The sequence below is a fragment of the Scyliorhinus canicula genome, chromosome 7 (genome assembly GCF_902713615.1).
Source record: "Scyliorhinus canicula chromosome 7, sScyCan1.1, whole genome shotgun sequence".
NCBI lineage: Eukaryota > Metazoa > Chordata > Chondrichthyes > Carcharhiniformes > Scyliorhinidae > Scyliorhinus > Scyliorhinus canicula.
Window position 1 is genome coordinate 124,019,561 of NC_052152.1, and position 26,274 is coordinate 124,045,834.

At 52.0% G+C, this 26,274-nt stretch overlaps 1 protein-coding gene across 7 annotated transcripts in view; it reads right to left on the bottom strand.

The window, feature by feature from the left end:
- LOC119969344 (synaptonemal complex protein 2-like) overlaps positions 1-26,274 on the bottom strand; it is an 855,597-nt gene that overhangs the window by 218,690 nt on the left and 610,633 nt on the right. For all 7 annotated transcript variants that reach the window (XR_005461337.1, XM_038802871.1, XM_038802868.1 and 4 more), the window contains one exon: positions 21,727-21,811. Coding sequence is in view for 6 of the 7 variants with exons in the window: in XM_038802871.1 (XP_038658799.1) it covers positions 21,727-21,811 (85 nt within the window). In the remaining variant the exon portion in view is untranslated. The remainder of the gene's footprint in view (positions 1-21,726; positions 21,812-26,274) is intronic.

A 26,274-nucleotide genomic window follows, 5' to 3' on the forward strand; every position in this document is an offset into this window, starting at 1 on the left:
GCTCGGGTACGGCACAGCACGCCTTACCCGGGGATCCCATACAAATCTTACCCGTAGCGGCCCATTTGGAGCTATACAGATTCTCAATTCTCCAGATGGTTTTTGATGCACACCATCGAACTGACCCAATCATTCGGTGCTGTAATCTTGGAGATTATTCCAAGTTTCTCCACACGTGCAAGTTCTTGCTTTAATTGTTCACGTAGCGAAGCCTCAGCCCCCTACTATACTCCTTATACATCTATGACTGTGTGGCCAAATTCCCCTCCAACTCGATTTTCAAATTTGCTGATGACACCACCGTAGTGGGTCGGATTTCAAACAATGACGAGACAGAGTACAGGAATGAGAGAGAATCTGGTGAACTGGTGCGACGACAATAATCTCTCCCTCAATGTCAACAAAACAAAGGAGATTGTCATCGACTTCAGGAAGCGTAGTGGAAAACATGCCCCTGTCTACATCAATGGGAACGAAGTAGAAAGGGTTGAGAGCTTCAAGTTTTTAGGTGTACAGATCACCAACAGCCTGTTCTGGTCCCCCCATGCCGATAATATAGTTAAGAAAGGCCACCAACGACTCTACTTTCTCAGACTAAGCAAATTTGGCATGTCAGCTACGACCCTCACCAACTTCTACAGATGCACCATAGAAAGCATTCTTTCTGCTTGTATCACAGCTTGGTATGGATCCTGCTCTGCCCAAGACCGCAGGAAACTACAAAAGGTCGTGAACGTAGCCCAGTCCATCATGCAAACCAGCCATTGACTCTATCTATAATACCCACTGCCTCAGAAAGGCAGCCAGCATAATTAAGGACCCCACGCACCCCGGACATACTCTCTTCCACCTTCTTCCGTCAGGAAAAAGATACCAAAGTTTGAGGTCACGTACCAACCGACTCAAAAGCAGCTTCTTCCCTGCTGCCATCAGACTTTTTAAAGGACCTACCTCGTATTAAGTTGATCTTTTCTCTGCACCTTGCTATCATTGTAACATTATATTCTGCAGACTTCCGGTAGCGGCAATGACCAGCTGAGCCGCACGTTCGGAGGCTCCCGAAAAAAACGGACTTCGGGGCTTTTTTAAAGGCCCCCAACGGAGCTTAAGAGGCAAATCCCGATGGGGGAAGAGGTCAGGAGTTTCCCCAGAGGTCCCATGGTGCAGACCAGGAGCGGAGCAGGGAGAGAATCGGGAGGAAAAACTTTTGAAAAAAATCGGGACCCGCAGGACAAAATGGCGGCCGGCGAAAGTTTTGAAGAACTGAAGAAGTGGGTCCAGACGACTCTGCTGAGCCTCTTACAGGATCTGAAAGTGGAGCTGCTGGAGTCTATCAAGGTAACCAACAGGGAACTGATGGAGACCCAGACAGCCCAGGGGGCTGCGATCCGGGAGCTGCAGCAGCAAGCCACCGAGAGGGAGGACGAGGTTGTGGCCGTGGTGGGGAAGGTGGAGGTGCACGAGGCGCTCCATAAAAGATGGCAGGAGCGGTTCGAGGAGTTGGACAACCGGTCGAGGAGGAAGAATTTACGGATCCTGGGCCTCACGGAGGGGCTGGAGGGGTCGGACCTAGCGGCCTATGTGGTGATGATGCTGAACACGCTGATGGGGGCTGGGTCCTTCCAGGGGCCCCTGGAGTTGGAGGAGGCCCACAGAATTCTGGCTAGGAGGCCCAAGCCGAACGAGCCGCCATGGGCGGTGTTGGTAAGGTTCCACCGGTTTGTGGATCGTGAGTGTGTGCTCCGGTGGGCCAAGAAGGAGTGGAGCAGCAAATGGGAGAACACGGAGGTGCGGATCTTCCAGGACTGGAGTGCGGAGGTGGCGAGGCGGAGGGCCGGGTTTAACCAGACGAAGGCGGTGCTCCACAGACGGAAGGTGAAGTTTGGAATGCTGCAGCCGGTGCGTCTGTGGGTCACCTACCAGGATCGGCACCACTATTTTGAGTCCCCGGAGGAGGCGTGGGACTTCGTGCAAGCCGAGAAACTGGACACAAACTGAGGGTCCCCCGGATGGGGGATGCTGTGGAATACTGTATTTATTTATACTGTATGTGTATCTGCGGGGTTTAGGGTATGATGTGGGGTGGCCGTAGGGTGGGTGGGGTGATGCCGTACGGGTGTTTTCTTTATGGGTTTTCTAGCAGGAGTTGGGTGGACGGGTTTGGACTGAGGGGTAAACGGGGTGTTTGGGGAGCTGGTGGGGGGGACTGACAATGGGAGTGGCCCTGGAGGAGGCAGGGCCCGGCAGGGCGAAAGCGCGGGCTTTCTGCGGGGTCCCAGTGCTGGGAGAGGGAGGGGGCAGGGTTTTCTTTTCCCGCGCAGGAGCGGGGGAGGGTGGACTGGTTGATGGGCACTATGGGGGAGGGGCAGTCCCACGTTGGGAGGAGCCGAAAGTAGGGCGGGAGCCGCCGGGGTCAGCAGAAGATAGCTGGCTCACGGGAGGGCTGTAGGAGGGGTCCTAGCCTGGGGGGGGAGGGGAGGGGGGGGGATACCGGGTTGCTGCTGAAACGGTCAGGAAGGAGCTGGAGGACGCAGGGAGTGCTGGAGGGGGGGAGGTGCCGCCGTGGGAAACTGGCAGAGCGTGGGACGCTGGCCGGGGGTGGGCAAGGGATGGGGTATGGCTAATCGGCAGGGGAAGGGGGCAGGGAGCCCTCGGATCCGGCTGAAAACCTGGAATGTGAGGGGGCTGAATGGGCCGGTCAAAAGGGCCCGAGTAGTTGCGCACCTGAAGGGACTGAAGGCAGATGTGGCCATGCTCCAGGAGACACACCTGAGAGTGGTCCGGCTGAGAAAGGGGTGGGTGGGCCAGGTATTCCACTCAAGGCTGGACGAGAAGAGTAAAGGGGTGGCAATCCTGGTGGGGAAGAAGGTGTCGTTTGAGGCGTTGAAGGTGGTGGCTGACAGTGGCTGGAGGTACGTGATGGTGAGTGGCAAGATGCAGGGGGAGCGGGTAGTGTTGGTGAATGTTTATGCCCCAAATTGGGACGATGCGGGGTTCATGCGGCGTATGCTGGGCCGCATTCCGGACCTGGAGGTGGGGGGCCTGATCATGGGGGGAGACTTTAACACTGTGCTGGATCCCCCATTGGATCGATCCAAGTCCCGGACGGGTAGGAGGTCAGCTGAGGTGCTGAGGGGATTTATGGACCAGATGGGGGGGGGGTGGACCCTTGGAGGTTTGAGAGGCCAAGGGCCAGGGAATACTCGTTTTTCTCCCATGTACATAAGGCCTACTCGAGGATTGACTTTTTTGTCCTGAGCAGGGGGCTGGTGCCGAGGGTGGAGGAAGTGGAATACTCCGCCATTGCCATTTCGGACCATGCCCCGCACTGGATGGACCTCGGGCTGGGGGAAGAGAGGGATCAACGTCCGCTCTGGCGCATGGAGGTGGGGCTGCTGGCAGAGGAGGAGGTGGCCGGGAGGGTCCGGGGGTGTATTGAGAGATACCTCGAGGCCAATGATAACGGGGAGGTTCAGGTGGGGACGGTCTGGGAGGCATTGAAGGCGGTGATGAGGGGGGAATTGATCTCCATCCGAGCCCATAGGGAGAGGGGGGAGCAGAGGGAAAGGGAAAGACTGATAGGGGAGATGGTGGATAGGAGATATGCGGAGGCCCCGGAGGAGGGATTGCTGGGGGAGAGGCGTAGCCTACAGGCCAGATTTGACCTACTGATGACCAGAAAGGCGGAAGCCCAGTGGAGGAAAGCACAGGGGGCGGTGTATGAACACGGGGAGAAGGCGAGCAGGATGCTGGCGCACCAGCTCCGGAAGCGAGACGCGGCCAGGGAGATTGGGGGAGTGAGGGATAGCGCTGGGAAGGTGGTGCGGAGGGGGGTAGAGGTCAATGGGGTCTTCAGGGACTTTTATGGGGAACTGTACCGCTCTGAGCCCCCGGTGGAGGAGGGTGGAATGGGGCGCTTCCTGGACAGGTTGCGCTTCCTGAGGGTGGAAGAGGAGCGGGTGGAGGGACTAGGGGCACCGATCGAGTTGGAGGAGGTTGTCAAAGGGATAGGGAGCATGCAGTCAGGGAAGGCGCCGGGGCCGGACGGGTTTCCGGCAGAATTTTATAAAAAGTATTTGGACCTGTTGGGCCCCCTGTTGGTTCGGACCTTTAACGAGGCATGGGAGGGGGGGGCTTTGCCCCCAACTATGTCACGGGCGCTGATTTCCTTGATCCTGAAGCGGGACAAGGACCCTCTGCAGTGTGGATCATATAGGCCGATTTTGTTGCTGAACGCCGATGCCAAGCTGCTGGCAAAGATCCTGGCCACTAGAATAGAGGATTGTGTGCCGAGGGTCATACATGAGGACCAGACGGGGTTTGTGAAGGGAAGGCAGCTGAAGGCGGTGGAAGGGGAGGCGGAGATAGTGGTGGCGTTGGACGCGGAGAAGGCCTTCGATAGGGTGGAGTGGGAGTACTTGTGGGAGGTGTTGGAGAGGTTTGGGTTTGGGGAGGGGTTTATTCGGTGGGTGAGGCTGCTCTACGAGGCCCCGATGGCAAGTGTAGCCACGAATAGGAGGAGGTCGGAGTACTTTCGGCTGCATCGGGGGACGAGACAGGGGTGCCCCCTGTCCCCGTTGCTCTTCGCGTTGGCAATTGAGCCCCTGGCCATGGCATTGAGGGAGTCAGGGAACTGGAGGGGCATGGTGCGGGGTGGGGAGGAGCATCGAGTGTCACTGTACGCGGACGACCTGCTGCTGTATGTGGCGGACCCGGTGGGGGGGATGCCGGAGGTGATGAGGATCCTTGGGGAATTCGGGGGTTTCTCGGGGTATAAGCTGAACCTGGGCAAGAGCGAGGTGTTTGTGGTGCATCCGGGGGATCAAGAGGAGGGGATTGGTAGGCTCCCACTGAAGCAGGCAGGGAAGAGCTTCAGGTACCTAGGGGTCCAGGTGGCTGAGAGTTGGGGGGCCCTGCACAAGCTCAACCTCACAAGGTTGGTGGAGCAGATGGAGGAGGAGTTTAAGAGGTGGGATATGTTACCGCTGTCACTGGCGGGGAGGGTGCAGTCCGTTAAGATGACGGTGCTCCCGAGGTTTTTGTTCTTGTTCCAGTGCCTCCCCATCTTTATCCCAAAGGCCTTTTTCAGGAGGGTCAACAGCAGTATCACGCGTTTTGTGTGGGCGCATGGGACTCCAAGGGTTCGAAGAGTGTTCCTGGAACGAGGCAGGGATAGGGGGGGGCTGGCGTTGCCTAACCTCTGTGGGTACTACTGGGCGGCCAACGCAGCGATGGTGCGTAAGTGGGTAATGGACGAGGAGGGGGCAGAATGGAAGAGGATGGAGGCGGCATCTTGTGTGGGTACGAGCCTGGAAGCGCTAGTAACGGCGCTGTTGCCGCTCCCTCCAACGAGGTATACCACGAGCCCGGTGGTGGCGGCTACCCTCAAAATTTGGGGGCAATGGAGACGGCACAGGGGAGAAATGGGGGGCTCGATGGAGGCCCCGATACGGGGGAACCATCGGTTCGCCCCAGGGAGCATTGATGGCGGGTTTCTGGGCTGGCACAGGGCAGGGGTTAGGAGGTTGAGGGACCTGTTTGTGGAGGGGAGGTTCGCGAGCTTGGGGGAGTTAGAGGGGAAGTTTGGGCTCCCCCTGGGGAACATGTTTAGGTACATCCATGTGAGGGCGTTTGCCAGGCAGCAGGTGGAGGGGTTCCCCTTGCTGCCCCCACGAGGGGTGCGAGATAGGGTGCTCTCGGGGGTGTGGGTCGGAGGAGGGAGGATCTCGGACATATACCGGGTAATGCAGGAGGTAGACGAGGCCTCGGTGGAGGAACTGAAGGGGAAGGGGAAGAGGAGCTGGGGGAGGCGATTGAGGAGGGGATGTGGGCGGATGCCCTGGAGAGAGTGAATTCCTCCTCTTCCTGTGGGAGGCTTAGCCTCATACAGTTCAAGGTGCTGCATAGGGCCCACATGACTGGGACAAGGATGAGTAGGTTTTTCGGGGGCGAGGACAGGTGTGCTAGGTGCTCGGGGAGCCCAGCAAACCACGCCCATATGTTTTGGGCGTGCCCAGCGTTGGGGGAGTTTTGGAAGGGGGAAGCAAAGACGGTGTTGAGGGTGGTGGGATCCAGGGTCGAGCCAGGCTGGGGACTCGCAATTTGTGGGGTTGCAGTGGAGCCGGGAGTGCAGGAGGCGATAGAGGCCGGGGTCCTGGCCTTTACGTCCCTAGTAGCTCGGCGGAGGATCTTGCTCCAATGGAAGGATGCGAGGCCCCCAAGCGTGGAGGCCTGGATCTCGGATATGGCGGGGTTCATTAAATTGGAGAGGGTGAAATTTGCCCTGAGGGGATCAGTACAAGGGTTTTTCAGGCGGTGGCAGCCCTTTCTGGACTTCCTGGCAGAACGGTAGGGAAACAGGCCGACAGCAGCAGCAACCCGGGCCCGGGGGGGGGGGGGGGGGGGGGGGGGGGGGGGGGTAAGGATTGGGGGGAGGGAGAACTGTGCACAAGGGTTTGTGGAGGGTGCTATCTCTCTCTGTTTGTTTTTTTTTCTTTTCTCTTTTTCTTTGTTTTTGTTTCTTCCTTTTGTTTGAAGTGGCTCTTGAAGCTGGGGGGCATTGTTTATGGGGTGTTACCGCGGTTGTATGTTAATAGAGTTAAGATGTTTATATTTTGTATTTTGTAAAAATTTCAATAAAAATTATTTACAAAAAAACCCCATTATATTCTGCAGTCTCTCCTTCCTTCCCTGTGTACGGTATGCATTGTTTGTACAGCATGCAAGAAACAATACTTTTCACTGTATACTAATACGTGTGACAATAATACATCAAATCAAATCAAGGAGCAGGAAATCTTCTAGGGGGGTGTACCACTGGTTTGGCATTTGGTTTAAATTGTATCTTGTATTGAAATGGAAGAGTACCCATGCCTTCAAAGACGTGAGGAAATTGATCAAGAATTCCCTGAATATCTTCCTGAACAGGTGGAAAAGGTGTACAGGTGCTATAGAGTCTTTGAACTAGGTGAAGATCCTAATAGGCTTGTGTACCTAGTAGCGAAGATTGATTGGATTCAACAATCTCGAACCGTAAGGAAATCACGGTGCCGCGATTTGTCACTATAAGATAGCAAGGTCCCAATGAGGCAATTGCCATTATAATCACACAATTGCAATCTGTTTTCTGTATTTTAGGACTGTGACTAAGTTGCGAAAGGTCATGAGTGTTTATGAAGTTTGCGGAAACTCCTGTGTCCAGCTTGAAGATGATTTCGGAACCATTTACTTGAAGTGGTGTATTCCATTTGGATTCCGTGTTAATAGAACATAGAAAATACAGCACAGAACAGACCCTTCGGCCCACGATGTTGTGCCGAACTTTTGTCCCAGATTAAGATTGTATTATTTGAGGATTATAAATTTCATCTGCAGTAGCATTGAACTTCTCAATAATTCCTACACAGAAGGAATCTTCTAAGGTATAAACATCAAGCTCATCATCAGTGCTATCACTTTTAAAAGTTTCTGCAGTCATGTCAACACTTCTTAAATTCATGTGTGTCTTCGGTAGATTTGCAGATTTAAATTGTGTTGCTTTGAGTAAAGTTCTGCATTGCACAGCAAAGTGATTGAGTTTGCAACATTTTAGAACATAGAACATAGAACAGTACAGCACAGAACAGGCCCTTCGGCCCTCAATGTTGTGCCGAGCCATGATCACCCTACTCAAACCCACGTATCCACCCTATACCTGTAACCCAACAACCCCCCCCTTAACCTTACTTTTATTAGGACACTACGGGCAATTTAGCATGGCCAATCCACCTAACCCGCACATCTTTGGACTGTGGAAGGAAACCGGAGCACCCGGAGGAAACCCACGCACACAGGGGGAGGACGTGCAGACTCCACACAGACAGTGACCCAGCCGGGAATCGAACCTGGGACCCTGGAGCTGTGAAGCAACTATGCTAACCACTGTGCTACCATGCTGCCCAAAGTGTTTGGGATTCTTCAGTATTTTGAAGTAGTAGGTCTGGAAACAGCCTCTTCTTCGAAGTCTGAGTTGCGTTCTACTTTTGCTGTTAGAGTCTGTTTAATCTAGCAATATCCTGGTTCCATGTTATAATCCTTGACTTTTCCTCCAAGATACCCAGATATGTAGTGTTGTTAAAGAATATAAAAATGAGAAGTTTGAATCAAAACTTGTGCTATATCTCTGCAATGAATTCTCACTCTGCTCTCATTATTTTCTCATTATGTTCCCTCAGAATTCCGAGAGATGCTGCTTTATATACAATAACTTAGTAATGCCATCTGGTGTTTGATTTACACATAGTTTCAGATGTTACCCCTTTACTACACTTGCACTATACATATCATTACACACATGTCCATTCTCCCGTAGGTCCTCCAGCCGAAGGCACTGGCCCACCCTGGACGGCACCCGCTCCAGCCTTCCAGGAGACCACCTCGTAGGATAGCTCCACGGATGCCACCGTAAAAGTCATGGCACAGCTGTCATTCCCACCCTCCACCAGTGCAGATACACATACCTTGGTGGAAAATGTTAGTGGTCAGGCTTCTGGGGCACAATCTGGTGAGCATCAAATTGCTGCTGATGTACATCAGGTGGCGGCAGGAACCCCCAGGCAAGATTGCATTCGGAGGACTGCTGGATCCCAGGACCCAGCTGGGTCAAGCCTGATACTGAGCCTCTGGAACATGGTTACCCGGAGCTGATGGAGATGCTAGGGAGCTCCTGGGGAATTCAGAGGAAGATTTCAGCGACACTCCAGCAGGTCCATAGCTGCTTGGAGCAGTCCCAGAGGCTACAGGTGCAGGAGACGTCGCCAGTAATATGATGCACCGGGGCCAACACTACTCGGGTGGCGACTGCTGTGGAGAGCCTGGCATGACGTTGGCACCATTAGTGCAGATGACCAATGTATTGGGCAGTCGGTGATGGCTATGGCTGAGGGTCGAGGGAGAATGTCCGACTTGCTGGTGGATGTGCCCAGTACCAGGCCGACCTTGATGAGGCTCTGTGGGACACGTTCGCTCTCAGATGAGCATGGCCGAGGCACTGTGGAGCTTGTCTCAGTCTCAGGTGGGCATTGCCGAGGCGCTGCAGAGCATGTCCCAGGCACTCACTGAGGAGCATTGCCGAGGACGTCAACACGATGGTGCAGACCATGGGGAACCGCCAGGGCTGGCAGAGCCAGATGATGCAGTGGCAGCCAGGGCTCAAATCTGCTGCCCCTCAGTCCTAAGATGAACTCCAGGGCCCTATGGGCACCAAAGTGGGATGAGGTGGATCTGTGTACCAACCCAGACCCGTCCCATAGAGTGGCAACTGTAGCCACAGCTTCCCCGAGTTCCATCCTCTGATGAGGCCACATCCCGCAGCCAGCACATGGGACAAGGCGCACAACTGTGCATGTGCCACCGACAAGTGAGCTGGGGCCCACCGGCCCCAGAAGACACCTGCCAGGAGCATTGAAGGCAATGGGGACGTGATAAGCAGCTAGCTGCCTCCACTTCTGATGTGAATCCTGGGACACACCTAGATGTGTAGAGCTAGGAGGGCAAAGCTCATTGAGAATCACTGAGGGCACCGGGGAAGGAGAAGGGGATAGGGGCATTAGGTGGAGGTGAGGGGTCTGGGACTGGGCAATACCATCATGAGAGTGGGGAATTGTCAAACACAATAAACATGCTACATGCCTCGTTTACCCACAGGAATCTACTTGGGTTGTGTGAAGTTCTCACTCAACCATGATTACCAATTCACGATTAGCAATAGCCTTCAGCCGCATGGCCAGAGGCTCGGCAGTCGGTGGGAGTTAGAACATAGAACATAGAACAGTACAGCACAGAACAGGCCCTTCGGCCCTCGATGTTGTGCCGAACAATGATCACCCTACTTAAACCCACGTAACCCGTATACCCATAGCTCAACAATCCCCCCATTAACCTTACACTACGGGCAATTTAGCATGGCCAATCCACCTAACCCGCACATCTTTGGACTGTGGGAGGAAACCGGAGCACCCGGAGGAAACCCACGCACACACGGGGAGGACGTGCAGACTCCACACAGACAGTGACCCAGCCGGGAATCGAACCTGGGACCCTGGAGCTGTGAAGCATTGATGCTAACCACCATGCTACCGTGAGGCCCCAAGTTATGGGTGATCGGTGGGGAAGATGGACAGGGTCAAGGGTTGCACCCAGAATAGGGAAACACGATCCAGGGTTGGCATGGTGCCCCCTAGTTGACCCCTCCCCCCACCCTCCCATGGCGGCCTTACGCTCTATGGCTCTATGCACAGAATCGGATGTGAGTTCACACAATTCTGGCAAGCGGGAACGGTGCCACCTTAATTGCCTGCACTTCGTCAAAAAGATGAAGAATTCCACCCAATATGATTGAATTTTGCATTCAGTTTGAGGGAGAGATTAGTGGATCAAGCACGAGTATTTTGAACTTAAGCTTAAATAAGGACAATGAAGGCACAACAAGTTGAAGTGACCAGGCAAATTAAATTGGGGGATTGGTCAATAGAGGAGCAGCAGCAGACATTTAAGGGGATATTAAGGGGATATTTCAGAGTACACAGATAGATACATTCCAACGAGAAAGAAAAATTCCAAGAAAAGGACTAATCATCTGTGCATAACTAAAAAAATTAAAGATAGTGGGCGTGATTCTCCCAAAAAATGACTTAGGATGCGATTCTCCAGCCTCATTACACTCTCGCTCAAGCAAAATGAGGCCGGTGAATAGTGGGAGAGGCCAAAAACGAGAACTGCGTCAGGTAACAAACAGTCTGCGATGCAACTGGTCCGCTCCCGTAGGCGAAATCGGGATCTCGCCGTAGCGTGACGAGAAACCAATTATCACCACTTAAGGCCCAGTTCCATGCAATTAATGAGAGCCACCCAAGTGCGACCGCCATCTCCTCTGCTGGAGAAGCAGCTTGCGAGGCATATGGAGGCGTTGAGGAGGAGATGGCGGTCGCACTGAAATCATTGGTGGAGGAGGCAATCACAGAGATGAGAGAACAAAGTGTAAAGTTGAAAGAAGTGGAGGAGGCCGTGTCGCAGCACAGCGAGTAGCTCACCTCGATGTGAGATGAGCTGCGGAGGGTGGTGGAGGTCAACAGAGGACTCTGAGCAAAGCTCGAGGACTTGTTGAACCGCCCTAGGCGGCACAGTCTGAGAATTTTGGGCTTGCCCGAAGGGCCAGAGGGCTCAAGGCCAACAGAGTACTCGCTAAGATGCTGGGGGAGTTGATGGGGAGGGAAAAGACCCCTCCCGGTATGAACTGGACCGAGATGGTCAGTCGTTAAGGCTGAAACCCAAAGTAAATGAGCTGCTGAGAGCAGAAATTATCTGCTTCCATAAATACTACATGAAGGAGAAGGTGTTAAGTTGGGCAAAGGAGAAGTGGGAAATGCAGTGGGATGGTGCGAGAGTTTGGATTTACCAGGGCTTGACGGTGGAGTTGGCGAAGAGATGAGCAGCATTCAGCCGAGTGAAGGCGGCACTGTACAACAAGGGGGAGCGATTTGGTATAGTATACCCGGCAAAGCTGAGGGTGACGTACAAAGCCAAAGATTTTTATTTTGAAACGGTGGAGGCGGCTGAGGCGTTCATGAAAACATAAGAACTAGGAGCAGGAGTAAGCCCCTCGAGCCTGCTCCGCCATTCAATGAGATCATGGCTGACCTTTTATGGACTCAGCTCCACTTTCTGGCCCGAACACCATAACCCTTAATCCCTATATTCTTCAAAACACTATCTGTCTTTATCTTAAAAACACTTAATGAAGGAGCCTCAACTGCTTCACTGGGTAAGGGATTCCATAGATTCACAATCCTTTGGGTGAAGAAGTTCCTCCTAAACTCAGCCCTAAATCTACTTCCCCTTATTTTGAGGCTATGCCCCCTAGTTCTGCTTTCACCCACCAGTGGAAACAACCTGCCCGCATCTATCCTATCTATTCCCTTCATAATTTTATGTTTCGATAAGATCCCTCCGCATCCTTCTAAATTCCAACGAGTACAGTCCCAGTCTACTCAACCTCTCCTTGTAATCCAACCCCTTCAGCTCTGGGATTAACCTAGTGAGTCTCCTCTGCACAACCTCCAGCGCCAGTACATCCTTTCTCAGGTAAGGAGACCAAAACTGAACACAATACTCCAGGTGTGGCCCCACTAACACCTTATACCTCCCTAACCTCCATACCTCCCTAGTCTTAAACTCCATCCCTCTAGCAATGAAGGACAAAATTCCATTCGCTTTCTTAATCACCTGTTTCACCTGTAAACCAACTATTTGCGACTCATGCACGAGCACACCCAGGTCTCTCTACACAGCAGCATGTTTTAATATTTTATCATTTAATCATGAAGGCAGAAGGCTTGGGACAGAAGTGAGGAGTGGAGCTGAGAGAGATTGTGGACTGTGATTGGGGAGCTGGAAAACGTATAAACTGAAAGCTACTGAAAAAGCTATAAAGAGTAAGATAGATTATGAGAGTAAACTTGCTTAGAATGAAAAAGATAGTAAAAGTTTTTACAAATATATAAAACAAAAAAGAGTAGCTAAGGTAAATATTGGTCCTTTAGAGGGTGAGAAGGGAGATTTAATAATGGGAGATGAGGAAGTGGCTGAGGAATTGAACAGATTTTTTGAGTCGGCTCTTCACAGTGGAAGACACAAATAACATGCCAGTGAATGGTGAAAATGAGGCGGTGACAGGTGAGGACCATGAGACGACTGTTATCACTAAGGAGGTAGTGATGGGCAAGCTAATGGGGCTAAAGATAGACAAGTCTCCTGGCCCTGATGGAATGCATCCCAGGGTACTTAAAGAGATGGCTAGGGAAATTGCAAATGCACGCGTGATAAATTTACCAAAATTCACTCGACTCGCGGGTGGTCCCGGCGGATTGGAAATTAGCAAACGTGACACTGTTTAAAAAATGAGGTAGGCAGAAAGTGGGTAATTATAGGTCAGTTAGCTTAACTTCGGTTGTAGGGATGATGCTGGAATCTACATCAAGGAAGAAATATCGAGGCATCTGGACGGAAATTGTCCCATTGGACAGATGCAGCATGGGTTCATAAAGGGCAATTCGTGCCCAACTAATTTAGTGGAACTTTTTGAGGACATTATCAGCGCGGTAGACAATGGGGAAACAATTGATGTGGTATATCTGGATTTCCAGAAAGCCTTTGACAAGGTGCCACACTAAAGGTTGCTGCATAAGATAATGATGCATGGCTTTAAGGGAAAAGTAGTAGCATGGATAGAGGATTGGTTAATTAATAGAAAGCAAAGAGTGGGGATTAATGGGTATTTCTCTGGTTGGCAATCAGTAGCTCATGGTCTCCCTCAGTGTTCGACCCTATTTACATAGATGAGTTGGAGTTGGGGACCAAGTGTAATGGGCGCGATTCTCCGCTGCCCACAACGGGTCGGAGAATAGCGGGAGGGCTTTCCCGACATTTTTCCCGCTATTCTCCCCCTGCCACGGCCGCCCCACGACACGAATCGCTGCTCGCCGTTTTTTACGGCAAACAGCGATTCTCCCCTGGCCGATGGGCCGAGTTCCCAGGCCTTTACGGCCGTTTTCAAGAACGCAAACACACCTGCTCTCACCATTCGTGAAAACAGCCGCAAAGTTTTTGGGGGGGGTTTAAACTAATTCAGCAGGGGCATGGGAACCTGGATTGTAGTTTTGGGGTGCGAGAGATTGAGAGTAGAGAGGTCAGGAGCACAGATTTGACTTCGCAGGAGGGCGGCAGTGTTCAGGTCGGTGGTTTGAAGTGTGTCTATTTCAATGCCAGGAGTATACGAAATAAGGTAGGGGAACTGGCAGCATGGGTTGGTACCTGGGACTTCGATGTTGTGGCCATTTCAGAGACATGGATAGAGCAGGGACAGGAATGGTTGTTGCAGGTTCCGGGGTTTAGGTGCTTTAGTAAGGTCAGAGAAGGGGCAAAAGAGGGGGAGGTGTGGCGCTGCTAGTCAAGGACAGTATTACGGTGGCAGAAAGGATGCAAGATGGGGACTCTTCTTCCGAGGTAGTATGGGCTGAGGTTAGAAACAGGAAAGGAGAGGTCACACTGCTGGGAGTTTTCTATAGTTCTAGAGATGTAGAGGAAAGGATGGCGAAGATGATTCTGGAAAAGAGCGAAAGTAACAGGGTAGTTGTGATGGGAGACTTTAACTTTCCTAATATTGACTGGAAAAGATATAGTTCGAGTACATTGGATGGGTCGTTCTTTGTACAATGTGTGCAGGAGGGTTTTCTGACACAATATGTTGACAGGCCAACAAGAGGTGAGGCCACTTTGGATTTGGTTTTGGGTAATGAACCAGGCCAGGTGTTAGATCTGGAGGTAGGTGAACACTTTGGAGACAGTGACCACAATTCGGTGACCTTTACATTAGTGATGGAAAGGGATAAGTATACCCCGCAGGGCAAGAGTTATAGCTGGGGGAAGGGCAATTATGATGCCATTAGACATGACTTAGGATGTGTAGGTTGGAGAAGTAGGCTGCAAGGGTTGGGCACACTGGATATGTGGAGCTTGTTCAAGGAACAGCTATTGCGTGTTCTTGATCAGTATGTACCAGTCAGACAATGAGGAAAGGGAAGGGAACCGTGGTTTACCAAAGAAGTGGAATCTCTTGTTAAGAGGAAAAAGGAGGCCTATGTGAAGATGAGGCGTGAAGTCTCAGTTGGGGCGCTTGATAGTTACAGGGAAGTGAGGAAGGATCTAAAGAGAGAGCTAAGACGAGCAAGGAGGGGACATGAGAAGTCTTTGGCAGGTAGGATCAAGGAAAACCCAAAAGCTTTCTATAGGTATGTCAGGAATAAAAGAATGACTAGGGTAAGAGTAGGGCCAGTCAAGGGCAGTGGTGGGAAGTTGTGTGTGGAGGCTGAGGAGATAAACAAGATACTAAATGAATACTTTTCGTCAGTATTCACTCAGGAAAAAGATAATATTGTGGAGGAGAATGCTGAGACCCAGAATATTAGAATAGATGGCATTGAGGTGCGTAGGGAAGAAGTGTTGGCAATTCTGGACAAGGTGAAAATAGATAAGTCCCCGGGGCCTGATGGGATTTATCCTAGGATTCTCTGGGAAGCCAGGGAAGAGATTGCTGAGCCTTTGGCTTTGATTTTTAGGTCATCATTGGCTACAGGAATAGTTCCAGAGGACTGGAGGATAGCAAATGTGGTCCCTTTGTTCAAGAAGGGGAGTAGAGATAACCCCGGTAACTATAGGCCGGTGAGCCTAATATCTGTGGTGGGTAAAGTCTTGGAGAGGATTATAAGAGATACGATTTATAATCATCTAGATAGGAATAATATGATTAGGGATGGTTTTGTGAAGGATAGGTCATGCCTCACAAACCTTATCGAGTTCTTTGAGAAGGTGACTGAACAGGTGGACGAGGGTAAAGCAGTTGATGTGGTGTATATGGATTTCAGTAAAGCGTTTGATAAGGTTCCCCACGGTCGGCTATTGCAGAAAATACGGAGGCTGGGGATTGAGGGTGATTTAGAGATGTGGATCAGAAATTGGCTAGTTGAAAGAAGACAGAGAGTGGTGGTTGATGGTAAATGTTCAGAATGGAGTTCAGTTACGAGTGGCGTACCACAAGGATGTGTTCTGGGGCCGTTGCTGTTTGTCATTTTTATAAATGACCTAGAGGAGGGCGCAGAAGGATGGGTAAGTACATTTCCAGACGACACTAAAGTCGGTGGAGATGTAGACAGTGCGGAAGGATGTTGCAGGTTACAGAGGGACATAGATAAGCTGCAGAGCTTGGCTGAGAGGTGGCAAATGGAGTTTAATGTGGAGAAGTGTGAGGTGATTCACTTTGGAAAGAATAACAGGAATAAGGAATATTTGGCTAATGGTAAAATTCTTGGTAGTGTGGATGAGCAGAGGGATCTCGGTGTCCATGTACATAGATCCCTGAAAGTTGCCACCCAGGTTGATAGGGTTGTGAAGAAGGCCTATGGTGTGATGGCCTTTATTGGTAGAGGGATTGAGTTCCGGAGCCATGAGGTCATGTTGCAGTTGTACAAAACTCTAGTACGGCCGCATTTGGAGTATTGCGTACAGTTCTGGTCGCCTCATTATAGGAAGGACGTGGAAGCTTTGGAACGGGTGCAGAGGAGATTTACCAGGATGTTGCCTGGTATGGAGGGAAAATCTTATGAGGAAAGGCTGATGGACTTGAGGTTGTTTTCGTTGGAGAGAAGAAGGTTAAGAGGTGACCTAATAGAGGCATACAAAATGATCAGAGGGTTAGATAGGGTGGACAGCGAGAGCCTTCTCCCGCGGATGGAGGTGGCTAGCACGAGGGGACATAGCCTTAAATTGAGGGGTAATAGATATAGGACAGAGGTCAGAGGTGGGTTTTTTACGCAAAGAGTGGTGAGGCCGTGGAATGCCCTACCTGCAACAGTAGTGAACTCGCCAACATTGAGGGCATTTAAAGGTTTATTGGATAAGCATATGGATGATAAGGGCATAGTGTAGGTTAGATGGCCTTTAGTTTTTTTCCATGTCGGTGCAACATTGAGGGCCAAAGGGCCTGTACTGCGCTGTATCGTTCAATGTTCTATGTTCTAAGTGCCGTCCCGGACAACCATGGGACCGATTAGCACGGCCGCACCACGGCCGTGCCAAGGGTGGCATGGGCCCGCGATCGGTGGGCACCGATCGCGTGCAGCGGGTCCGATACCCGCGCACTCTTTGTTCCTCCGCCGCCCCACAGGATCAGTCCGCGGGGCGGCTGAGGGGCATGACGGCCCTGCGCATGCGCGGGTTTGACGCATATGCGTGATGACGTCAGCCGCGCATTGACGTCATCGTGCGCGTCAGCCGCCGTGACGCTTGGCGCGCGGGCTTAGCGACGGTCGCTAAGCCCGCGATGCCGTGCTTCACGGGGCCGCGCTGCTAGCCCCGCCCGGGGGGGAGAATCGGGTCCCGGGAGGGGGCGCGGAGGCTGCCGTGAAACACGGCCAGTTTCACGGCAGCCTTTACGACTCTCCGCATTTGTGGAGAATCACGCCCAATGTGTCCAAGTTTGCAGACCACACCACACTAAGATGAGTGGTAAAGCAAAATGTGCAGAGGATACCGGAGGTTTGCAGAGGGTTTTGGATAGTTTAAGTGAATGTGCTTGGGTCTGGCAGATGGAATACAATGTTGACAAATGTGAGGTTATCCATTTTGGTAGGCATAACCGCAAAAAGGATTATTATTTAAATGATAAAATATTAAAACATGCTGCTGTGCAGAGCGACCTGGGTGTCCCAGTGGTTGAGTCGCACAAAGTTGGTTTACAGGTGCAACGCAAACAGTGCACATGACTCTTTCATTTTGGCGCACTTGATGATCCATGACATTATCGCGGGGCACGCCCCCCCAGCTACGGGGCTGGCTGCTGGGCGTTAGCCGTTGCGGTCGTGGTTGATGATGCCTATACGGAGGCCACAGACCGATGCAGAGACCCGCTACAATGATGCCCACACGGTGACCAGGGGCGTTGTCGAGAGGTGCTTCAGCGTCCTGAAGATGCGCTTCAGGTGCCTGGACCACTCTGGACGGGCTCTCCAATACAAGGCTAGGAGGGTCGCCCGCATTGTGCTGGTCTGCTACGGCCTCCACAATATAGCCCAGCAGAGGGGCGATGAGCTCAAGAAGGACAAGGATGAAGGGCAGGCCTCGTCAGATGAGGAAGATTAAGAGGAGGGGGACAATGAGCAGGATATGGGGCTCAGGCAGACAGGGGAAGCCGCACAACGCCATCGCCAGGGTCAGCTCACACGGAGCGCCCTCATTGCGACACAATTCACCAACTAGGGGGAAGGGGGGGTCGCTGGCCAGGGGCACAGACACTACCATCCCACATCCACATCCCCTCACCTTCCACACCACAAAACACCCTCACCACCAAACCACCCACATGCACACCACCTCCATGACACATACCTGCGGCGCAACGAGCTGGGGGCACTGGGTTGGCAGCGACAGCGGGTCTGGTCCTTGAGATGGAGGATGATTACAACCCGCTCTGTGATGCGCTCTGGACTCCACATCGTTTGAAAATGTCTGACTACTGCCCACAGTAGCACCTTCCACCTGGGTGATCACTGGATGCAAGATGGCCAGTCCATCACACAGTCCTGTTGAATTACTGGGGAGGGGTTTCTGGGGATGGTCGGGGTGTGGGGAGGGGTAGCACAGTCCACCCAAGTGGCCTACACTCATCCCCCACCTCCCACTCCCACTGGCCATCAACGATGTTCTCAGCAATGGCCTGCTGTGACTGGGCCACGCTGAGTTGCGCCACTGCGATGTTCAGGCGGCTCTGGCACATGGCTGCCTGTGAGAGGGCTGCCCTGTCCTGGGCCTTGGCCCCCGTCTTCACAGAATGCCCCAGTACTGCACACGCCGACTCATATCGGACACCGTCGCCCCCATTGCCTCCACCGCGGACGCGGTTTCGGCCTAGGTGGCATGCATGACCAGCACCACCCCCTGCTCCTGCAGATAGACTCCTCCAACTGCGCCCACAGGTGCTGGACCCCACACCCATCAGACAGAGCACAGAGGCAGGTTTAAACAGTGTTAATAGGTGTTTATTGCGAAGAAGTATATAAAGTCTGTACCCTAGCCACAATAACTAAACAATGCCTTGCACCCGTGCCAACTTAACTGGTGTCTAATTTTCTGGCCTGAAGGGCCCTAACACTATGCCTAGGTGGTTCCCCAGATGGTACAGCAGAAGTGGAGGTGGACTGCTGTGACTCCTGCCCTGCCACAAGTTGGCACACGTCTCCTGGAGCGGCCCAGCCTGGATGGACCCGGCTGCTGCTGGGGTGTCCCGGGTGGCATGGTGCCGTTCGGTTCTGCCTGATGCCCACCAGATGCACCAAGGACAGGAGGGGAGAGTCCGAGGTGCTGCGGTGTTCCAACACCTCCCCTGTGGGGGTTACCTGCACGGGCCCAGCATCTCCTCCTCCCTCGGGGTGCCCGATGGCCCCCAGGCCACTTCATGCGATGGGAATGCAAGTGGAGATATCCCCTGAGGCCCCTCCCCCGCCACCTGGTGCTGCCAGTGTTGGAGGCCCGCTCTGGTATCGACAAGGGTCTCCACGTTCGCGGCCATGGAGCACAGGGAGTTGCCCATCTCCTTCTGGGACTGCAGCGCGTCACACTGCGACTGTTCCACCACCTGTGCGTCTGTTCCACATCAGACTGTGAATGAGCCGCGTCCCTCAAGGTATGTGCCACGTCAGCTAGTGACTGGGCCACGTCACTCTGGGATTGGGCCATGTCCCTCTGGATGTGGGCAATGACCCTCTGGGACTGGGCTACCTCACTCCGGCCTGCGCCTGGAAAATGCTGCCGACATTCTAAGCAATGGCCGGCTGTGACTGAGATTCCTCCACCTGCGCCCGCAGGTGCTGGACGCTGGCCGTAGTCCCTGGGTCTCTGACTGCACCAGCAGTGTGGGTGGGACTGGATGTTCCAGGATCCCGGGTCCCGTCTGGCGGCAGCTGGTTCCTGCCGCCGGGCTGCCCTCCGACCGCCAGGCCCCTTGGCATCTCCTACCTCCACCTGCTGTACCATATGCGATATGTGGACTGCAACGGATTGTCTGGAGGGTGTTGGAGAGAGCTAGGACAGAAAGTTTGTGTTCTCCTGTGACCCGAACCCCTGGGTGTCCTGGGTGAGGGTGATTGAGGGTGAGGGGGTTCACATGTGTCATGAGGATCTGCAACTAGGCAGGGGGGGTCTCACTTCCTTGCCCACCACCGACCTCTGAGTCGGCGATCTCCCTTTCTTCCGGGCCATTGACCACGTCCAGTGCCCTCTGCTTGGGCATGGTGAGGGGACGCTGGTCTGGTGGTCCCCCTTCGATCATCTCCCACTCCCAGCGGTTGTGGGCGACCTTCTCCTGGTGGCTCGGGGGGGGGGGGGTGCAAAGACAAACAACGACACTGTTAGACAGTCCGGTGCACGCAGTCCAGGGGTTGGGTAGATGATGGCATCAATGGTCAGGGCACCCAGACATTGCGCCATTGCGGCTGGCATGGGTGCTGGCATGTGGGTTCGGCCGTCTCCTGAGGGGGGGATCCGGGTTACAAGTGTGTGGGGAGGGTACGGGTTTGATGCCAGGGCACAGTGCTGCCTACTCACCCTGGCCACCCTGAGGAGGATGACAGTCCGGGCGACTTCGCCAACGGCGACAGTGCTAGCCCCTTTAGAGTTGGTGAATCGTTGCACCTGTTGCACTGTTTTTGCCATCGTAAAAGTCCATAGCCAGGATTCTCCTAGCCTCCGCGCCGAAATCGCGCTTGGCGCGGGGGCGGAGAATAGGGCATAAGACCCGCGATCGGGTCCGACGCCTTCCCGAGCTTCTCCACGGACCGAAGAATTGCCGCATGTCGCGCGAGCGGGGCTGTTGAAAGAGGCCCCCGCGATGAGTCTCCGCCGGCAGCTGGCCGAGTTCCTGCCGGTGTGGTTCTAACATGGTTCCACCCGGCGGGCACTCGGAGTGGCAGCTGGTCGGGATGGTGGGATCCGTCACTGGGGGGGACCTCCAGGACGGCCAGGGTTCCGATCGAGGGCCGCCGACATCAGCGTTCCGATCGGGAAGGCCTACATTCTCGGGGCCGGCTTGCCGTGTTGGTCCGCCATGTTGCGCGGGTTACCGCCGTAGGCGGCCGGCATATGCATGCGTGGATCCGCGGCCGGAAGTGCAGGGACCCATGTCGGCAGCTGGAGCTGCGCGGAGCACTCCAGCTGCCTGCTAGCCCCCTTCAGGTAAGTGAATCGCTGGGCCAAGGGACCCGTTGACACCGGTATGAAACGCTCCGCTGTGTACGCCGGCGTCAACACTTAGCTGCCGTTTTGGAGAATCCCCCCCCCCCCCCCCCCCCCCCCCCCCCCAGTTTTCAAGACGGCGTCAGCACTTAGTCTCAGAAATGGAGAATCCAGCCTGATTTTCGACTCTGGACACATGTGAACCACAACTTGTATTTTATTGTGCTCGTGCCTTTAATAAGAACACGGGGAGTCCACACCGAGTAAAATAAAAATCTTTGATTTATTTCCAATAATAGTATATACACTTAACGGTTGATCCCGACCAGGTCTCTATCTGGTTGTTGCCTTAGTAGCCAACCATTTATATAATGCTAAATGGAGTTCCCCGCCCCTCAGAAAGACAGCTCGTACTCCCTGAAGACCACAGGGAGGATAATAATTCCCACCCTGTAATTCCCGTGCTGGATATTGCAATGTCCTCAAACCGTTTTCTGTTTTCCTTGCCCCCCCCCATTATTGTGTAGGCGCAAAAGGGGTGGATGTTGTGAAACCCCTCTCTCATGCGTGTGTGTGTGTGTGCATATGTGCGCATGTGTGTAAAAATAAACCAACCCTTCTTATTTTATCTTACCTCGAGTTTGCTGTGCAAGTTATCAATAGACATTTGGAACATCTCAATTTTAAAGGTTGGGGAAGAGGCCATCATTTATAAAGGAGGAAATCAGAATAAAAACAAACACATTTCTGTTGATGGATGTGTAGTGAGCGGCGAAATCAGGACAGTTTAAATTAACCCCTACCTGCCTTCTACATGTACGAAAGACAACAATCTGTTAGTGATGGAAATAAAGAATCGAGGTGTAACACTTCCATCTTAAAATTGACCTGCAATGCTGAAATGCTAACCTGATATATGTATTTCATTCTCATGAACTTTGTCTGTCACTCCTCTTTGACTCATTTGAAGAATGGCTGATGTTGATAGATTTTCCTGACATAATAAACACACAAAATGTCAGAATAACACAAATTAAAAGACATCAGAACCAATCAGCAATTTAAACAATATAAGAAATTAGTAATGTTTGCATTCTTAAGAGCACAATGAAATTTGTATTCAGCAAGATAACTTTCCAGAACTAAAACATCAAATCTTAAAGTTCCACTGCACAATATGACTTGTACACCTGCAAAAATTGTGTGGAGCACTGCTTTAATGGTAACAATAACCTAATTTATTTAAACTGTTTAATACATTTAATGAAATAGCTTTCAGTAGAATTTAAATCAGATGATCATACTCATTGTTCAGAATTTCAAAACTGCTGATGCTTCAAAGAGAAGGATTTGGTGGATGTTGAGTCTGGCGAAGGGTGTGTAGATAGACTGGGTCACATTGAGATCCAAAAAGACGAGGTGTTGGACGTCTTGAAAAATATTAAGGTGGTTAAGTCCCCAGGGCCTGATGGGATCTACCCCAGAATACTGAAGGAGGCAAGAGAGGAAATTGATGAGGCTTTGACAGAAATCTTTGGATCCTCACCATCTTCAGGTGATTTCCCGGAGGACTGGAGAATAGCAATGTTGTTCCTTTGTTTAAGAAGGATAATCCAGGGAACTACAGGCCGGTGAGCCTTACGTCAGTGGTAGGGAAATTACTGGAGAGAGTTCTTTGAGACAGGATCTACTCCCATTTGGAAGCAAGGGGTCGTATTAGCAAGAGGCAGCACAGTTTTGTGAAGGGGAAGTCGTGTCTCACTAACTTGATAGAGTTTTTCAAGGAGGCCACAAAGATGATTGATGCAGGTAGGGCAGTGGATGTTTTCTACATGGACTTCAGTAAGGCCTTTGACAAGGTCCCTCATGGTAGACTGGTACAAAAGGTGAAGTCACAGGTAATCAGAGGTGAGCTTGCAAGATGGATACAGAACTGGCAGATAGAAGCAGAGAAGTCATAGAAGGCAGTGGCATAGTGGCAATGTAAGGGTGCTTTTCTGATTGGAGGGCTGTGACTAGTGGTGTTCCGCAGGGATTAGTGCTGGGACCTTTGCTGTTCGTAGTATATATAAATGATTTGGAGGAAAATGTAACTGGTCTGATTAGTAAGTTGGCGGACGACACAAAGGTTGGTGGAATTGCGGATAGCGATGAGGACTGTCAGAGGATACAGCGGGATTTAGATTGTTTGGAGACTTGGGCGGAGAGATGGCAGATGGAGTTTAATTTGGACAAATGTGAGGTGATGCATTTTGGAAGGTCTTATACAAGTAGGGAATATACAGTGAATGGTAGAACCCTCAAGAGTATTGACAGTCAGAGAGATCTAGGTGTACAGGTCCACAGGTCACTGAAAGGGGCAACACAGGTGAAGAAGGTAGTCACGAAGGCATACGGCATGCTTGCCTTCATTGGCCGGGGCACTGAGTATAAAAATTGGCAAGTCATGTTGCAGCTGTATGGAACCTTAGTTAGGCCACACTTGGAGTATCATGTTCAATTCTGGTTGCCACACTACCAGAAGGATATGGAGGCTTTACAGAGGATGCAGAAGAGATTTACCAGGATGTTGCCTGGTATGGAGGGCATTAGCTATGAGGAGAGATTGAATAAACTTGGTTTGTTCTCACTGGAACGAAGAAGGTTGAGGGGTAACCTGATAGAGGTCGACAAAATTATGAGGGGCATAGACAGAGTGGATAGTCAGAGACTTTTCCCCAGGGTACAGGGATAAATTACTAGGGGGCATAGGTTTAAGGTGCCAGGCAAGTTTTTTTACACAGAGGGTAGTGGGTGCCTGGAACTTGCTGCCGGAGGAGGTGGTGGAAACAGGGACGATAGTGACGTTGAAGGGGCATCTTGACAAATACATGAATAGGATGGGAATAGAGGGATATGGACCCCGGCAGTATAGAAGATTTTAGTTTCAATGGGCAGCATGGTAGGCGCAGGCATGGAGGGCTGAAGGGCCTGTTCCTGTGCTATACTTTTCTTTGTTCTTGTTCTTTGTTCATGAAAACACAGGGCGGATTCTCTCAGCCTGGGGCCGGCCGTGCTGGCGGAGAATCCCCGCAACCGGTGCGGATTGCACCACGCCGCCGGGCCGCGATTCTCCGCTTAGCGGCGGTCGAGGGGCCGGCCCGCCGATTCTCGGCCCGGGATGGGCCGAGCGGCCGTCATTAAAAATGCCGAGTCCCGTCACATCTGCTGTTAGCCGGCGGGAACTCGGTGTGGAAGAGTCAGGGCGGCGGCCAGTGGGGGGGAGAGGGGGTCCAACCCCGGAGGGGGGGCCTCCGATGTGGCTTGGCCCGCGATCGGGAGCCAGTGATCGGCTGGCCGGCCTCTGGCTGGCGGCCACCTTTCTTCCGCGCCGGCCCCTGGAGTCCTGCACCATGTTGCATCGGGGCCGGCGCATTGAAGAAAGCCACTGCGCATGCGCGCGTTGGCGCCAGTGCCACTGCACGTGTGCATGTTGGCACCGGTGCCACTGCGCATGTGCACATTGGCGCCATTGCCACTGCACATGCTCGGATCCTGCGGCGCACAGTTCATGCCGGGATCAGCAGCTGGAGCGGCCCGTGTTAAAGCCGTCAAGAAACGCGACGGCATTTCTGACGGCGTCAACACTTAGCCTCAGGATCACAGAATCCCGCCCACAGGCCATGGAATTAGTACTGAACAGTCTGAGGTGTTCTTCATGAATTCACTAATGGTCGCAAAGGCTGTGAAATTGAGGCTCGAACAGTTAAAGATGAAAACAATAAGAACAGTTTATTCAGAGTATTTAACATTTCTGTCAGCATGAGCTGTATCAAAACTGATAAGATGTTCAGTGGAATGCTAAAATGTGGGAATGTGTTGGAAGTAAGGTTTAATGGATTGTGGAGTCAGAATTGAAACCAACAACCAGAGAAGCAGTTCCAGAGGGCAAGCTGAGAAAAGGACTGGAACTGTCAACTAGATCTTCAACGTTTCCTTTGCTTTTGATTCTGTCAATACACGCACCACCACACCAAATTATGTAGGAGGGTAGGAACACAGACGGTGAGCATGTTTATCAGCAGAGAATAGGGTTAAATAGCAAACATAATAAAATTAGCAATACAAATGAGGAATAATATGAGAAAATTAGTTTTAACTGAGAAAGGATGCTCAATATGTGATGATGGGACAATGATGGGATGATGGACATGAGTTATGAGAAAATGCGTGATGGCAAACCGTAAGTAACAGATATAACTGGCATCGTTCACATGAATTTTGCATTGATGGAGATTCCAGTGAAAAGTCAGGTGTGGGCTAAAATAATTAAATAATTATTTCCTATTGGAGAGGGTGGTGTGACTTTTTGTCCTGAACAATGAGAAAGAATGGCTACTACCTGAGACATCGGGGCAGGTGGGTCTAAATTTTACAGAGCCCACAAGTGTGGGAAACAAGGAATGATGTGTGAAATTTTGATTTTTTGACAGTGGGGTCAGGTTCAAAGAGAAATTTAACAGCATGTTTGTGGCATGCCAAGCATTATGATGGGCCGTGACAGGTTCATATTTGTAATATTCATTAATAGGAAACAAGTGGGCAGCACGGTGGTGCAGTGGGTTAGCCCCGTTGTCTCACGGCGATGAGGTCCCAGGTTCGATCCCGGCTCTGGGTCACTGTCCGTGTGGAGTTTGCACGTTCTCCCCGTGTTTGCGTGGGTTTCGCCCCCACAACCTAAAGATGTGCAAGATAGATAGATTGGCCACACTAAATTGCCCCTTAATTGGAAAAAATGAATTGGGTACACTAAATTTATTTTAAAAAATAAAAATAAAATAATTTAAAAAATTAATAGGAAACAAAACAAAATAAAGTACCCCCTCAGCAACGTATGAGGGGCTGATTCTCCGAATTTGAGCCAAGTGCCGACGCCGAACCGAATCATTTTACAACAGAAAAAACAGCGCAATAGCTGCACCGATTCAGCTACTTTAAATGGGCTAGCACCATCGCCACGTGGTACACAATCAATTCCATGGAAAACGGTGCCGGATTCTCTGGAACCTTGATTGGCACACCATGAGACTCATACGCCACAATCGTATTTAAACGGTCCTTCCCCACACACACACCATCCCAGTCAACAAGATGGCTGGAAGGAGAGCGGCACCACGGTTCAGGGACACTGAGCTGGGCGCCTTCATGGATGCCGTGGAGGAGAGAAGGAAGACCATGTACTCCAGCCTGGGAGGAAGGCCGGCAGGCTCCGATGTTCGCGGTGCCTGGGCCCAGGTGGCAGAGGCGGTCAGCGCCATGAGCAACGTTGCACCGACTGGCATACAGTGCCGAAAGAAATTTCACGACCACCTCAGGGCGGCCAAGATGAGTCGGCTTTCCATGCCCCGGTACTAACCACGTCCCCCCAAACAAGGGGGACGGACAAACATCCACCCTGCCCCACATGGCAGCACCCAT